The sequence below is a fragment of the Phalacrocorax carbo genome, chromosome 7 (assembly GCF_963921805.1).
Source record: "Phalacrocorax carbo chromosome 7, bPhaCar2.1, whole genome shotgun sequence".
NCBI lineage: Eukaryota > Metazoa > Chordata > Aves > Suliformes > Phalacrocoracidae > Phalacrocorax > Phalacrocorax carbo.
Window position 1 is genome coordinate 25,910,042 of NC_087519.1, and position 14,185 is coordinate 25,924,226.

A 14,185-nucleotide genomic window follows, 5' to 3' on the forward strand; every position below is an offset into this window, starting at 1 on the left:
TCTTGTTAGCTGGATATATTTTTTTGTTGTTGTTGCTGTTGGGTGTGTTTTTTCACAGAACACTTTGAAGTAGAGGAAAATGTGGTGTTGCAGCCCATGGGGCTGGCACTGGCACCGGCACCTCACCCTGGCACGCTCAGCTGGCAGCACGGGACCTGCCGGCAGCACGCTGCTCCTGTCCTGCTCCTCTTGCCCGTCGGCTTTCACTGCTTTCGTTCATTGCTTGGGTGATTTTTTTTTTTTTTGGTTGGTTTTCTCCCCCCTCCCCCCCTTTTTTTTTTCTTTTTAAACATTTCTCAAGCTTTCTCTGAAGGAATGGCCACTGGCTCTCAGCTAGCAGAAGGAAACTACGGAAGAGCTCTGGGACACGGGATGGTTTCCTTCTCCCGCCTCGCAGCTGACTTGGTCGAGATCATTTTCCAACTTGTTTTTTTATTAAAAAAATAAAAAAATGCTCCAACTATCAGTTTTACAAGGCATACAAAAGTCTCTAAAAGGGAAACACAAGCGCAAGGTGCTGAGGTACGAAAACCTGAGGTAGTTTTGTGTGTGTATGCGTGTGTTGTGTAGGGTTGGTTTTGTTCTTTTTTTTAATTTTAAAAAAATTTTGCTAGTTGTTTTTCTAGCCCTGGGCTTAAAACTTCTTGTAAATCTGGGGTTCCCCCCTCTCCTTTTCCCCTCCTCTCCCTGCAACAGGGCTTTTTTCCCAAAGACGCCACTGCCCATTGTTTTCTGGGGTTTTTAGCACCGAGTATGGCTGTGTTGAACAGTGATGGAAAGAGAGGGGGGACAGACAGACAGCTGGAGAGGGGGGGATAGGACAGATGCAAACCCCAGTTTTGGACTCTGTGAAGCAAAGAGGAAAGGATGTATGAAAGAGACTCCTCTTTTAGGAGACGGTATCCCTTCTGTTGGCTCATACAGGCACTGCTCTTCTCAAAGCCCTTAAGAAGTCACTTTTTAATACTTACTATACCTTTATTCCCCCTGCTGGCAATCCTACATCTGCTCTACCGTGCATTAGAGAACCAATGGACTAGCTCCTTTCCTTAAAACTCTAGAAAAGCCTGCTTTTGCTAAAAACAAACCTCCCCCTCCCCGCCAACCCCTCTGAAATTAAAAAAGAATTAAAAAAAAATTCTTACAAAACTTAAAAACCAGCATTAGTTTCGTTATCAAAACATTAATTCTAAAATCGATGAGCACCGCACTGTATGCTGCAGCCCCCCCATTCTGGGCAAGCTCCTCTGGCCGTGCCTGGATGAAATGGGTGGCTTTTAGGAAATTAAAAAAGAAAAAAAAAAATCTCTGCCTATGTTAGTCCAACTAAAGGGATAGCGTCAGGAGGCAATGGAGTAAGGAGGAGGCTGTGGCATGGAGAGTCCTCCCTGTACCCCTCTGCTGCACATCCTCGCAGCACCCCGGCCATGGCGGAGGCTCGGGGGGGGGTCTTTGGTTTGCTCCCCTGATCTGCTGGGGGGCCCGGCGGCGGCAGCGGCAGCGTTACATTCATCGGGTGGTGCTGGCCGGCACAGCGGGAGCCTCACTTGCTGTGCTGTGAGGCCGGGGCTCCCTGAGCGTGTTTCTGCTCCTGATGCTTCACCTGCTGTACGATCTCCCTGATCTTGCGCTGTGCAGTCTTGGGGGGAAGCAAGAGCCAGGCATCAGGGCAGGCACCGCAAGCAGCCTGAGTGATTGTCTCCCCCTCCAGCCACAACTGATCATCTTGCCACTCATCACCTGCTGAGCTTTTAATTACCAGACAAGCATGTGGTTTGGGCACAGCTGCAATTAAGGATATGCTAAAGAAGGAGCCACTCTGCTCCTGCACAGTTGCAAGTGGAGCACTCCAGAGTTTTAACTTGTGCTTCCTCTATCACGCCCCCAGAGCCTGTATTTTGGGGTGCTGCCATCCCCTGCGAGCAGACAACGTTGTGGTACATGCACCCAGGTGGGATGCAGGTGCCTGTGGGAGCTCCCTGCCAGCACTGATGCCAGGGAGGAGCTGATTCACAACCTGGATGCCACTATGGCATGGTGTCTAAGACATGTATTTTAGCTAAATCCACCCAGTCTTTTAATTTCATTGCTAGCACAGCTGGGGAGAGCTGACAAAACACCTTTGGTGCATCCTGAGTGCATGGAAACCATCTAAACCAGAGTGGCAGGATGCTCAGGCCGTGCCGTGCTTGGGGCTGCCAGCCAGCCCCACAGCTTTCCGTGGTGGATGAAACTGGCTGGGGATATCAGAGAAGCCACAGCCACACCGTACCTGACTGGCAAAGAAATGCCCAATGATTTTAACAATGACCTCCTCGTTCTCATCCGGGGTTTGGTCTCGTGGCACAATGACTTCTGCGCTAGTTAAGTTTTGCAGCTCGTTCACCTGGAGCAAACGACAGAGCCCCAGGTGGGTTGTGTTGTGAAAGAGCCAAAATCTTCTGCCACCCGTGTTACCCCAGCTCCAAGCCAGCACACACCACCAGGCTGCCGAGGGTCCCCCACCTTGGGATGGTCACCACCCAACAAGAGCCACCACCAGGACATGGGGCTGGACTCAAGACATTGCTGTGACCTTACAGCACCTGGGCTTTGCCCCCCAGGGTGGGCAGGGGTGATGGGTGATGCCTAGCTCTGCAGCCCTGGGGCAGGGGGGAGCATCCCCGCAACCCCCACCTACCGTCTTGCCACCTTTGCCTATCACACGGCCGGCAGCGAAGGAAGGCACCTTGATATGGGCTTCAAGCTTCACTTCTTCTTTTGGGTTAAAGAAGTTTTCTTCTTTCAGCTTCCCAAATATTCGCCCCTGGGCCTGGGGAGGAGACATAAATTAAACCAGAGGGCAGCAGTCCTGGCCGTGCCTGCTGTGCCCTCCCTTCCTGAGGCCCACGATGCGCCGATGACCAGCAGCATCAAAACCACGGTACTGAGTAAAGCACCAGCGCACCTTGAACTGAGCCTCGGGTGGCCCCGTGATGATGACCATCCGCTCACTGGCATCAGGGCCTTCTGCCGGGGCGATCTGCAGAGGGATGAGGGAGAAGGAGCGTGAGTGCGGCCCTGCTTTGGCAAGACCTTCCCTGTGTGGGATGTCCCCCAATGCAGGGGCATCCACCTAAGCAAGCATCCCCTCCCAAGAAAGGACACCCCCTCCCACGCAAGCAGGGGCAAAAACTGGATGTTGCAGGACTGTGTTTCTACTCATTTGGGGAGCAAAACCATTCCCCAAGGGTTCCTGTTTGCTGCCTTCAGGAGGAGGAAGGAGAAACCAAGGCATGAAGCCCAGGATCAGCCCTGCAGCACCCTGCTCACCTTGATGGAGGCACCTGCAAACCGCGCCAGCTGCTTGATGTGCTGCCCCTTCTTCCCAATGATGGCCCCCACCGCCTGCGTTGGGATGAACAAGTTCACAACCTCCTGCTCTGGCAGCTGCAAGGCCATGGAAAAGTGAGATGGTCAGAGGACCAGTCGGACCGGAGGGGTGGTTGCCAGCATCCCAGGGCAGCGGCTGCTCACCCCGGCCTCGTGCCCACTCTCCCAAGGTGCCCAAGTGAAGACCGCCAAGAGGGAGGTGCCAAGGCACTTACGGGGTGCTGATGGGGGAAAGCGCTGGCTGGGGGGGCTCCATACAGACCCGAGAGGTACGCCGAGGAGCTCTACGGCAGGAGAGAGAATGAGGGTCAGTGACATCCCCAACGTGCCAGCCCCTTCCCAGCCGCCCCCAGCCTGACACGGAACAGTGTGCCACCACCGTGAGCCTGGCAGGGACACAGGGACAATGCTTCAGCCCCTGAAACCCCTCCCAGAGAATGCGGGTGCACCCGAGGGTGCGGCAGGGTGAGCTGCATCCCAGATCCTGTGCCTGCAGCACAGTGCAATGGGGCTGGGAGGTGGATGGAGGCTTCCAGTTACCCCCAGTCCCTCCCCACTGCTATTTTTTCAGCTGTGTCCTGCCACTGTTCATAGGGGAAAACCAGCCCCTATGGTCTTTGGGAGCAGCCGCAACCCTGGAATGACAAAACCATGCTGTAACCTCTGACCCCTGCAGAGAAGGTGGGGGTTTGGCGAGAACTGAGCAAGGTATCTGGTTTGGCTTCAATTTCCATCACCATTTCCCTTCTCCAGTTCCAAGAGAAGAAAAAGCAAAGACTGAGGAAGCTGTTCCCCCAAGAGCCAGGATGGAGACGGGGAAAATGCAGTAGATCTCTCCACGGCCAAAAGCAAGGGGTGCGTGCCAGAACACCAATCCCATACAGCTCACCCCAACCCAATCCCTCTTCAATTTCTCCATGTCTCAAATACATCAGGTATTTCTCCTGGCAGCAGACACAACTCTCCTGCTCTGGGTTTGGGTGAGTGCAACCAGATGCAACCTGCAAACCATGGTTACTTGGGTGGAGGAGAAGACCCAGCTCCCCTGCACACAGCAGACACTACTCTTAACTCTCAGCCCTCTAAACCTGCTGCACCGAGGTTTTTTGCTCCTCCTTGCACTGAGCTCATGTTCCCCACACCCACCTCTGCTTCTGGCCATGGCTGCTCCATGTCTCCTACACCAATGTGTCCTCTCCTGCCCAGCTGGTCCCTCACAGCCAGGGAGGGCACCGCATGTTCCCAGCTCCCCCTTTTCGCCATGAGACTCCTTCCCTCTCCTCCATCCTTGCCAGGTCTCTGGTTTAAGCTATAGCCCCTGGCTCCAGGACCTGCTGAGGACATGGTCAGAAATGACCACTCTGAGGTATGAAACACAAAGTACTCGGGGAGAAGGAGCCACCATGGAGCCAAGCGCCAGTTACTTTTTTGTTGTTGTTTTTTTTTTTTTGCCTCCCCCTTGTTTTACTATAAAAAATGACGGCAGAGGCAACCACTCCTCTTGGACTTGCCAGGGTGGCTTGTAAAAGGCCACGCAAAGCTTTGGGCTGAAGGAGCCCACACCAAACGCTGCTATTCAGGAGACTTGCCCAGCTCCTCTCCATCACACCAACAAACGCTCAAGCAGATGTTTCCCGAAGGTTGCGCTTGCTCAGGCGGCTGACGCAGGCAGAGCATCCTCCCCTCCACGGGCTGGCAGTGCGCAGACAGACAGACCCTCTTGGTGCCCTCCAGGGCCATCAAACACATCTCACTCATCCACCCCTCCGCACCACCAGCCCGGCACTCACCGTTCTCCTCCGACTGCTCTGCTGCTGGCGTCGCCAGGAAAAGAAAACAGCACAAGTAAATTAACCTGCACGCCAGTTGCCGTGCATCCAAAACATCTCAGCAGATGTATTTAGAGAGACTAACAGACAGACCGCAGAGCCTGGCCATCCTAAGGGTGCTCAGCAAGTGCTAGTGGGCTGGGGATGGACCTTCCCCATCAGCACTTTGGCTAATGTGTCTTCCCAATGCTGAATTGTCCTTGCCTGCGTGCAACCTCAGTGGTTTTGAAACCACTTCGCAGGCTTGCTTTGCCCCGGGCCTCAGCAGCCACAGCACCCCAAGACAAAGAAAAACCCTTGCCTACAAAATCAGGTGAAGCTCAACTCCCATAAAGCGTCACCTTTTGGGTGCTAGGGCAGGGATCAAGGCTGATGGCTGCACAGGGGCCACTGCTCATCCCCTTTCATGCCATGCTCCGCACGCCCTGCGGTAATGCCAGCGTGTTCGTGTGGCCACCAGGACCGGACCTGCAAGGCACAACCGAGTCCACACCATCGCAACCCAGTGGTGGGTTTGGGGTCAGGACTGAAGACCACCTACATGGTTCTTCCATGCCAGCATCGGCACAGGCACCTTCAGAGAGCAGCACCCTTGGGACACAGCAAGTCCTTAAACACATGTGAGACCAAGCTCAATGCAACATGGGGATGCAGCTGATCTTCCCAGGGATATAAATCCAAGAAGGGACAATCCATGTTCATTCACTGTCTTCTCCACTTCACTGATCTGATGAGTATGTTCCCCAAACGGCCAAGAGTCAGAGCTCTTGTTCAAGGCTCCCCATGAGATGGCTCCTATAGCTACAGTGTCTGCCCAAACCCAAGAAATACAGCAGGAGAGTCTACAGGCCACTCTTTCCCCCAAGAACATGTCCCCTGCACCCCAAAACCTCTTGCACTTACTGCAAATGGGTGGTATGGGGCAGCCGCCGCAGCCCCTCGGGCCCCAGGGGTGGATGGATGCATGGACAATCCCGTTGAAAAGATGCCCAAAGCACTGAGGTTCAGTCCAGGGATCAGGTTGGCTTGTTGCTGGGACAGCAAAGACATGGAGAAATGTGTAAAAGGCAGAGTGGGGGTTTTGGGGTTCTCAACACATGTCCATATGTGGACATGATGGATGAGGGCCAACCCTTGCTGTAACAGACCGACAACGCCCCCAATTTTCTTCTGGCCACCTCAGCGGTGGCTCTGAAGCAGGGGCATCTCAGGCAGGAGGGCTGGGAGCTTACATTGACAGCCACCACGTCGTTCTCGTAGGCCTCTCGCAACTTCTTCATGATCTCCACTTCAGCATTGGAGCACGCCTCTGTGCTGCCCTTCACTGTGATGGTTCGCTCAGGGTTATAAATGGTTAAATCCTGCAAACTAGCCCACAGACAAAACCCAAGATTTGGTTACAGATTTTTCAAGGTCAAAAAGAAAAAAGGAAAACTCAAAGATGAGGGTTCCCCCAAATGACAGTGTGGGACCATGCACCCTCTCCCTGCCCAATGCTACCATCCACCTGGGATGGAGAACACCCAACCGGGATGGGGAATGTCTGTGGGAGGACACAACTGCTCCATCTTCTGGCTCCAGCACTGCCTGTACTGTGTTGGACAGAGGGGCATGGCTTGGTGTTCACCAGGACTTACGGGGAGATGGTGATCTTCGTGCCAGTGTCCTGCTCGATCTTCTTGAGGTTGCGGCCCTCCTTGCCAATCAACCTCCCCACCAAACTGTTGTGTGCTAGGATTTTCAAGGGAATCTCTTCTGCTCTGAAACGGATTAAAAAATAAAATCTAAAGGTCCTTCTGGCCAGGAAATCGATTTCCAGCAAGGGCCAGTAGTGATGTGGTGAAAGGATAACCACCTCTGCATCTACTTAGTTTCTGAGAAATGGGAGCTAAGTGACTTCCCTAATCTATATTTCACTGGGTTTTGTTCTCCAAGTTTTCCTACATGCTCTTTGGACCCACCTGATCTCTACACTGCTGCCAGCCACACCATAGAGAAGTTATTAAGTTGTAAGTTATTAGCTGAACCATGACTCTATCCTGAAACTCCAAATGCCAGCAGTTCTCTCAGGAGGTGGGGGGTGACAGAAGATGGACGTGGGGGTTTCTCCACCGATGGCTGAGTTTACCTCCCGTCCACCAAACCTGCCTGTCTTGCTGAGCCAGGGCCACTGAATATCATACTTACGATTTAGTTTCATCAGCCTCCTTCTGCATGATATCAAGGATCATGCGACATGCTTCAGAGCACCCCTCTGGCGTGGCATGGATGGTGATGGGCTTCTCAGCAGCGCCGGCATTCTCCTTACGATGGATGTCAACCCTACAGCGAAACAACCAGCAGAAAGGAGCCCCCTGAGATGCGTCTGGTGTCACACAAAGGCTTTCGAGAGTTCAGGAGCTGAGCTTGCTACTCACAGAAAGGCTCATTTCAAAACCTGCTCAAGTTTTGGGGTGAACCTGGGTCTCGCTGACGTACGTCTACCATCACGTGATCTCATGCAAGCCCAGGTAGTATTTCACTTCCATTGGTCTAGATTAGATTTGAGCTACATTCGCCTTTATGACCTGAGGTTTGCCTGGGAGTTGAGGGATGTCAGTCAATGTCAAACGATGCATCAAGAATGGGCAGAACAAATCCTCAACTGGACAAAACCCTGAGAAACCTGGTCTATCATCTTTGACACCAGTCCTGCTTTGAGCAGGAGACCAGATTAGAGGTCTCCAGAGGTCCCTTCCAACCTCAAACCTCTCTCTGCACAACACCCAAGGCTGTCTAGCGACCAGCGGCTGCCAGGACCGTTGTGTGTCCTTCGGGACAGAGAGACAACTTACCCATAGGCAGCGTTTGTTGTGACATGGAGGCACACATCAACAATAGCACTTGTACTCACGCCCTTCCATGGGAGACCAGAAAGCTCTCCCTTGCGCACCGGCAGGGACCGTGCTCTAGCTCCACTGGTGCTCCCCTCAGCTCATGGCGGGGAGGAGGCACGTGCCTCCAGCTCGCTCCTCACCGCTCAACCGTACCTGGCAAAGGCCCTGAGAGAGAGGGAGAGAGGAAAGCAGGGTAGGAGACTCCCGCATGTCAACCACGTGTCTTGAAGAACAGGGGAAAGCAACCTTTTCATCTTCTCCACATGAGTACCCGCACTCTTCCCACTGGAGGATGATGCCATGCAGTCATCCTGCCATCAGCCACCACCTCAGTGTCCCTGTCACTGCTGCAGCCAGGGTTGGGCTAGCAGAGATCTTCTGAAAAGGTGCAGTAGTGGCCACTCAGTGCATGCCACCAGCACGCAGCTCCAATACAGTGCCCTCCGGCCTCGTCTCTGTTTTCATATGAGGTCCCCATCCTGACTGGCATCATTCATGGGTGCTGCTGTGCATGCAAGGCCAAGGGCTGTGGTGCAGAGTCACCCCTAACCAGCGCCACACTTGGATGCTGCAGGGTCACGGTGGGTTTGCACAGGTCAACTCTTCCAGGAGGTCATGAACCAGCGTATAGGAACAAGGACGCTTCATCTGCAGGTAGAAGGGGAGCAACTGGATGAACCTTCCCTGAGATAAGGGAAGAGCCTACCCCACCAGCTTCAAAAGGGACCCTAGGGTGGTTTCATCTGAGTACTGAAGAGGGAATGAAGACAAAACCTTTGCAGGCTACATCTCTCCAGATCTCCTATGGCTTCAGTCAGAGCTTCTCAGGCAGGTGACTGGTCCTGCTTGGACTGTGCAAAGAGGTGCTGGAGACACCGGGACTGCCGAGCTCTCCCGGCTCTTTCGTTATGTCTGCGGCACACAGTGACACAGTTGCATGCTGTGTGACACCCTCTAAGGCGCTCCCAGCTGCGGAGCTCCATCAGGTCAACTCGGAGGATCTGTTCCTTTAGAGGCAGCGCTCATTAGGCATGGGAACACCTACTGCCACCCCTTCTGCTGGGGAGAAGGCAAATGCATCACAACGTGCCACAAAACGCGATGACAGGCCCCTGCTCCAGAGCGGTGCTGGGTTGATGCTCCCAGCTAGGGGGAACTGATGAGGGATCCATGGCTGCCCAATAAACCCCACAGACAGGAGTCAGGCAGCTTCTTGAACCCATGAGCAGTTGAGGCTGGTGAAGACAGGGCACACAGCTGAGCCTTTGTACCAAAGAAGGGACGAGAGCCATGGATGGGCTGAATGAATGTACCCCGGACAAGCCTAGGAGACGTATGTGGACCAGGTTTCTGGCTGACCTCCAACCTATCCCAAACCTGGATGTGCAGGCACAAGCTCAATTTGTAGAGAGATGGGGTGCCAGAAAGGGCTGCTGCATTCAGGCACGTCCCACCCTGAAAAGCTGGATGGTGGAGGGCGGCTCTGGACTTCCCAACGTGTCCCAGTGCTGCTGCTGCACAGCTCCAGTCCAGCACAAGGATGGAGAAGGGGACCCTTGCCCCATCAGCAGCTGCCTGGGACTCAGGGTGCTGCAGGCAGGGGAGACTGTGGTAGCTGACAAACGGGATGGTGGGACAGGGACAGGGCAGGTTTGCCCATGGTGCAGCAGGAAAAACCTCCAAGACACCTTACGGGGGATTGGGAACGCTTCAGAGTGCAGTGATCACGAGGGACAGCCATCTCAAGGTAGACGGTACGGTGTGCATGTAGGGTTATCCTGGCCCCATGGCTGCTTGGTAGCAATGGTCCTCTTCTCATCAAGTTACAAGGGCTGCAATCATTGTGGAAGGTCGTCTAGTGGGGTGTGCTCTTGGTCTGGGCTCCTCCTCAGCCAAGGAAGAAGATGGCTCAACCTAGGCACAGTTTTGTCCCCTTGAGTTCAGGAGCATCTCTGGGCATCACTATGTGTGGAGACAGGGAAGAAGTCCTATGAGACCAGAGGAATCCAGGAACCAACGTCACTCTGTATAGGAGCAGGGGCCAGGCAACAGGATGCCACCAGCACCCTCATTGCCAGGATCATCACACCAATGGGCATGGGTGGTCTGAGCAGGGACAGACTTTTGGGCTGACACCCCACACTGAAGGCAACGGTCTCCTGTGACTGCCCAGGCTGGGTGCACGAGGTCCCCCTTGCCCTTGCTGGAGTGGAGGTGGTGGTCCGCCATGGCACATGGCCTCTTCAGGCATGTCAGGAGAGGTGAGTGTATGGAGCGCTGCACCTGGTCTTCAGGGCAGGTCAACCCACAAGGAAGGACAGCTCAGTGGCAGAAACTACCCTAGGTATCAGCATTTGGCCTCGTGGTTGGGAGAAACTGGCAGCTGGTGCCACCTACATTCCTTGCCAGGCTCAGGGCTTCAAAGGGCAACCTTCCAGTCTTGGGTGGCAAGGACGCAGCTACACTCGCTGCTCATCATACCAGGGGACTCACCTGGAGAAGAAGGGCTTGCGGCCAACTGGGACCACCTCAGGGCTAATAGGTGGCCATGCTCTAGGGCTAGCTGGGCTCGAAGAGCTCCTCTCCCTGTGCACCTGCCCCCTTTCTGTACAAACCTCTTCCTGCAAACCCAACACTGGGATTTGGCTTGTTCAGCTTGCTTGGCTGCAGAGCAGCTCATCTTCCTACCTCCTGCTCAAGCAGATGCACTATTACCAAATAATTTGCCTCAAAAAGCTTCTCTGAGAACTAGGACGCCCTGAAGGATGTTCTGGTACAGGAGTCCTATGTCCTGTGAGACCACCAGGTTCGGGATGATGAGCATGGCAGAAGACAGCTTTGGGTTAAACACAAACAAATCTGGGCAGGAACAAACCATGCAGGAAAACCATGCAGAAAATCAGAGGTGAAATCAATGTGAACATCAACAAGAGAAACATGGAAAACTTTGGCAAGACAGTCCCCTCCCTTTTATTTTTTTCTTCAAAAGTAAAAATGTTAGATTGAAAAAAAAAAAAAAAAAGCCTTCAAACACTTATGAAAAGCACATCCTTCTCAAGTCAGTGGTCCCATGGTACCCTCTTTCCCCCTCCACCAGCTCTAGCCCATACGGGGCACTGAGGGATGAGCAGATCCCAAGGGCAAAGACCATGCAGGCATTGGCCACTGTACCTAAGATCCCACTTCAGCATTTTATCCCCAAACTTGCTATTTCTCCCTAAAGCCTCATCCCCAGCTGCTCTCGTGATTAGGCTTTAGAAACCCCTTCCTGGCTGTTTTTGGTGTGCATCCCCCTCTTGCCAAACCCAGACCCCCCTGGCCAGCAGGAACCATCTAGGACATGGGCTCTGCCACCATCCCCTGAAGGCTGCACCCAAAGAAAACGGTGCTGGCCGGCACTCAAAAGCCCCGAGTGCACGGAGGACCCATGCCGGGGACCTACAGTGCCCTACAGAAGGAAACAAAACCATTTGAGGTACTTACTTGGACTGGGTTTGCTTAGTAAGGTTCTTTATGGTCAAGCCCTCCTTTCCTATGATCGCACCAACAAACTGCGTGGGTACCAGCATCCGCAGTGGGAAATCGAGCTGTTTGGGCTGTGAGGAGCCCCCCGGGGAGGAGCCCCGCTCCCTGGAAGAGTGGCCCCCGCGGCGGGATCGCTGTGGGGGCGGAGGGGAGCTCACCTCTTCATCCGGGATGTAGGAAATCTTGAAGGAATAGTTCTCAAACTGGTGGCCGCTCAGCTTCTCAATTGCTCTGCAAGGTAGGGAGAGGCAGGGGCGGTGAGGGGCTCTCCAGGGAGAGCACACCCAGCACTTGCCCTTGTAGACCGTGGTCCCTCCCCAACCAATATTCCTCCCTCCCCAGTCTGGAGAAGGTGGCCATGGGAAGCCAGAGCGCCCCACTTTCCCATGCAGAGCAAGCCCCACAGCGTGGTGGATCTCCCCTCTCATGTGGGTGATGCTGGGGCTGGCACATGGCTTGTCCCCCCAGCAGAGGTGGGATGCCAGTCTGGGGATCTGCCACTTCACCCAGGGAAAGTGCTGGTGAGAAGCTATCACAGTGTGGAAATGCTCTCGTGGGATTTTGGATGTGAAAAAGGTGGTGGGGGGCTCCAAGCAGGAGCTCCTGCTCCAAGAAGAAGGATGTGGCATGTAGTGCCCCTCTGGCAGGAACCCCAACTCCCTTTCCAGCTCTGGTGAGGCTGGGGGTGCATCACCTGGGGTCTTCGTCCCCCCAAGCCCCTCCTCAGTGGGGTGATGCTCAGCTGTGCTGGAGCCTGCAATGACTTCTGCAAGTGGTGATGGCTTCAGCTGTACTTACTTCCTCTTCCTTCCACACCTCGCTTTAGCAATTTATAGGCAGGTGTACGAATGCACCACTGCCAGCAGCTCCTTGCCAGGTCTGAACATCACATCCAACGAGGACTTCTGCAGCTTTGCCGTCCCTTTCCGAAATCAGCACAGTGCCCCACAGTCTGATTTCTCTGCTGAAGTCTTCCTTTAACCTGTTCCTATCACAATGTGCTTTAAACCAAACACATGCACCCACAAACCACCCTGGCCTTTCCTCCCATCACTCGCTTCTGTGTTGAGCTGCTGAGTGACACCTGAGACAGGAGTCAGCCCAGCTGGATGCAACCAATCAGCATGTCTTCGCTAACAGAAGCCTCTTATCCCAAAGCATGAAGCGCTGCTCCATTGGTGACTCTTCATCTTCCTTTCTTGCCACACATTGCAAGATATGGCAGCTCATGCCATGTTTATCTGTGGTCCACGGCACCTTCCCTTCATCTGCTGGCAACACTATCCTCTGGCCAGCCGATGCTGGACTGCATGCCCAGGGCGGCCACCCCAACTGGAGCAAGGTGGACTTTCCTCTGGCGTCCTGGACCAGTAGATCATTCTCCCCATCTCCATCCTCACAGGTCCAACCTTGTGACGGGTCCAACAGGGACAGGAAGTTGCTGGAACAGCCACCAGCAAAGGGACTCAAAGTAGGACCTACCACGGCCTTGGGACATCTATCTCTGCTCCCATCCTGTACAGCTATGGCTTTCTGTCCTGGGCAGTTCTCACTATCCAACATCCTCCTAAAACAAAGATAAGGCTCATATTCCAGCTTGCACTGGAAAATCCTACTTTTGATGCACATCAACTCAGCGTCCACAAAACCCTTTGCTACAAGAGTTTCTCCACCACAACCACATTCCTGCACTGCAGTGCCCTGTGGCTGGATGTTAAGCAACAGGACACAAAGCTGCTCCCAGCTTGGTAACATCTGCACTTGGGAACCGGCCTCACAATCCACAGCTCTTTGCTGAACAGGGTCTGCGTGGACGTGGCTCTTGGTCACATCAAAACTATCCTGGCTGCAAAGTATGAGATGTGCTCACTGCTTACTCACAGCTAACGGTGCTGGTCTATAGCACAGGGCTGTAACAAAGTGTTTTGCTTGGAATAGTCCTTGCGTGTCTGAAATAACCCCTCATTTGTATTTTTTTAACTCTGCTGGCTATGACAAATCTTTAAGCATGTCTTCACACAGCTATACTGCACTGCCGCACAGCCTCCATGGGTTCTTCTGTCCTTTTAAAGTTTTTCTTGATAGATGGCATTTTTATGACTCCTCTGCACAGCATGCAGGTGATTTACCCTCTGCTGCTCTCCCTCCCCTGCAGAAACTGGCCATGGGCCCCTTTACTTCCTCTCATCTCCCCTAACCAGTTATTCATCCACCCGGAGGCCCTCTTTTCTTGTCCACAGCAGAAGAATTTTCCAAAAGCCTTTTAGAAGCTGGTTTCTCTGGGCTCCAGGAAGCGGGAGGTGACAGTCTCTGAATATTTTGGTCTCCATCTTGAGTTTTCCCCAGCTGGTGGGGGTGCTTGCATCTTCCATCATCACAGCACTTCTTCACCATCTCTCCCACCTCCTTCACCATATTCCACCTCTTCAGCAGCTCGGGCTAGGTGGTCACACTAATGATTCATCTGGTGCATTCCCAGTCTAGGTCTGGACTTCCAACCTGGGAAGATGATTCCTTGATGAACTGCTTATCTGACCTGACCCTCAGCTTTCTAGAGCACTTTGCTACCTGAAGACAAAGCCA

The 14,185-nt window shown here is 53.7% G+C and overlaps 1 protein-coding gene across 3 annotated transcripts in view; it reads right to left on the bottom strand.

Annotated features, from left to right (window-relative positions):
• Positions 1-14,185, bottom strand: part of IGF2BP2 (insulin like growth factor 2 mRNA binding protein 2) — a 26,368-nt gene continuing 12,183 nt past the window's right edge. Inside the window, exons 6-17 of one of the 3 annotated variants that reach the window (XM_064457107.1) lie at positions 11,561-11,833; positions 7,389-7,523; positions 6,839-6,961; positions 6,434-6,569; positions 6,105-6,233; positions 5,163-5,183; positions 3,588-3,656; positions 3,313-3,429; positions 2,948-3,022; positions 2,681-2,812; positions 2,273-2,386; positions 1-1,639 (exon numbers count right to left, since the gene is read on the bottom strand). In XM_064457107.1, coding sequence (XP_064313177.1) covers positions 1,544-1,639; positions 2,273-2,386; positions 2,681-2,812; positions 2,948-3,022; positions 3,313-3,429; positions 3,588-3,656; positions 5,163-5,183; positions 6,105-6,233; positions 6,434-6,569; positions 6,839-6,961; positions 7,389-7,523; positions 11,561-11,833 — 1,420 coding nt within the window. In that variant the 3' untranslated portion in view covers positions 1-1,543. Of the gene's footprint in view, positions 1,640-2,272; positions 2,387-2,680; positions 2,813-2,947; positions 3,023-3,312; positions 3,430-3,587; positions 3,657-5,162; positions 5,187-6,104; positions 6,234-6,433; positions 6,570-6,838; positions 6,962-7,388; positions 7,524-11,560; positions 11,834-14,185 lie in introns of all 3 variants that reach the window. The other 2 variants (XM_064457106.1, XM_064457108.1) reach the window with 2 other exon arrangements.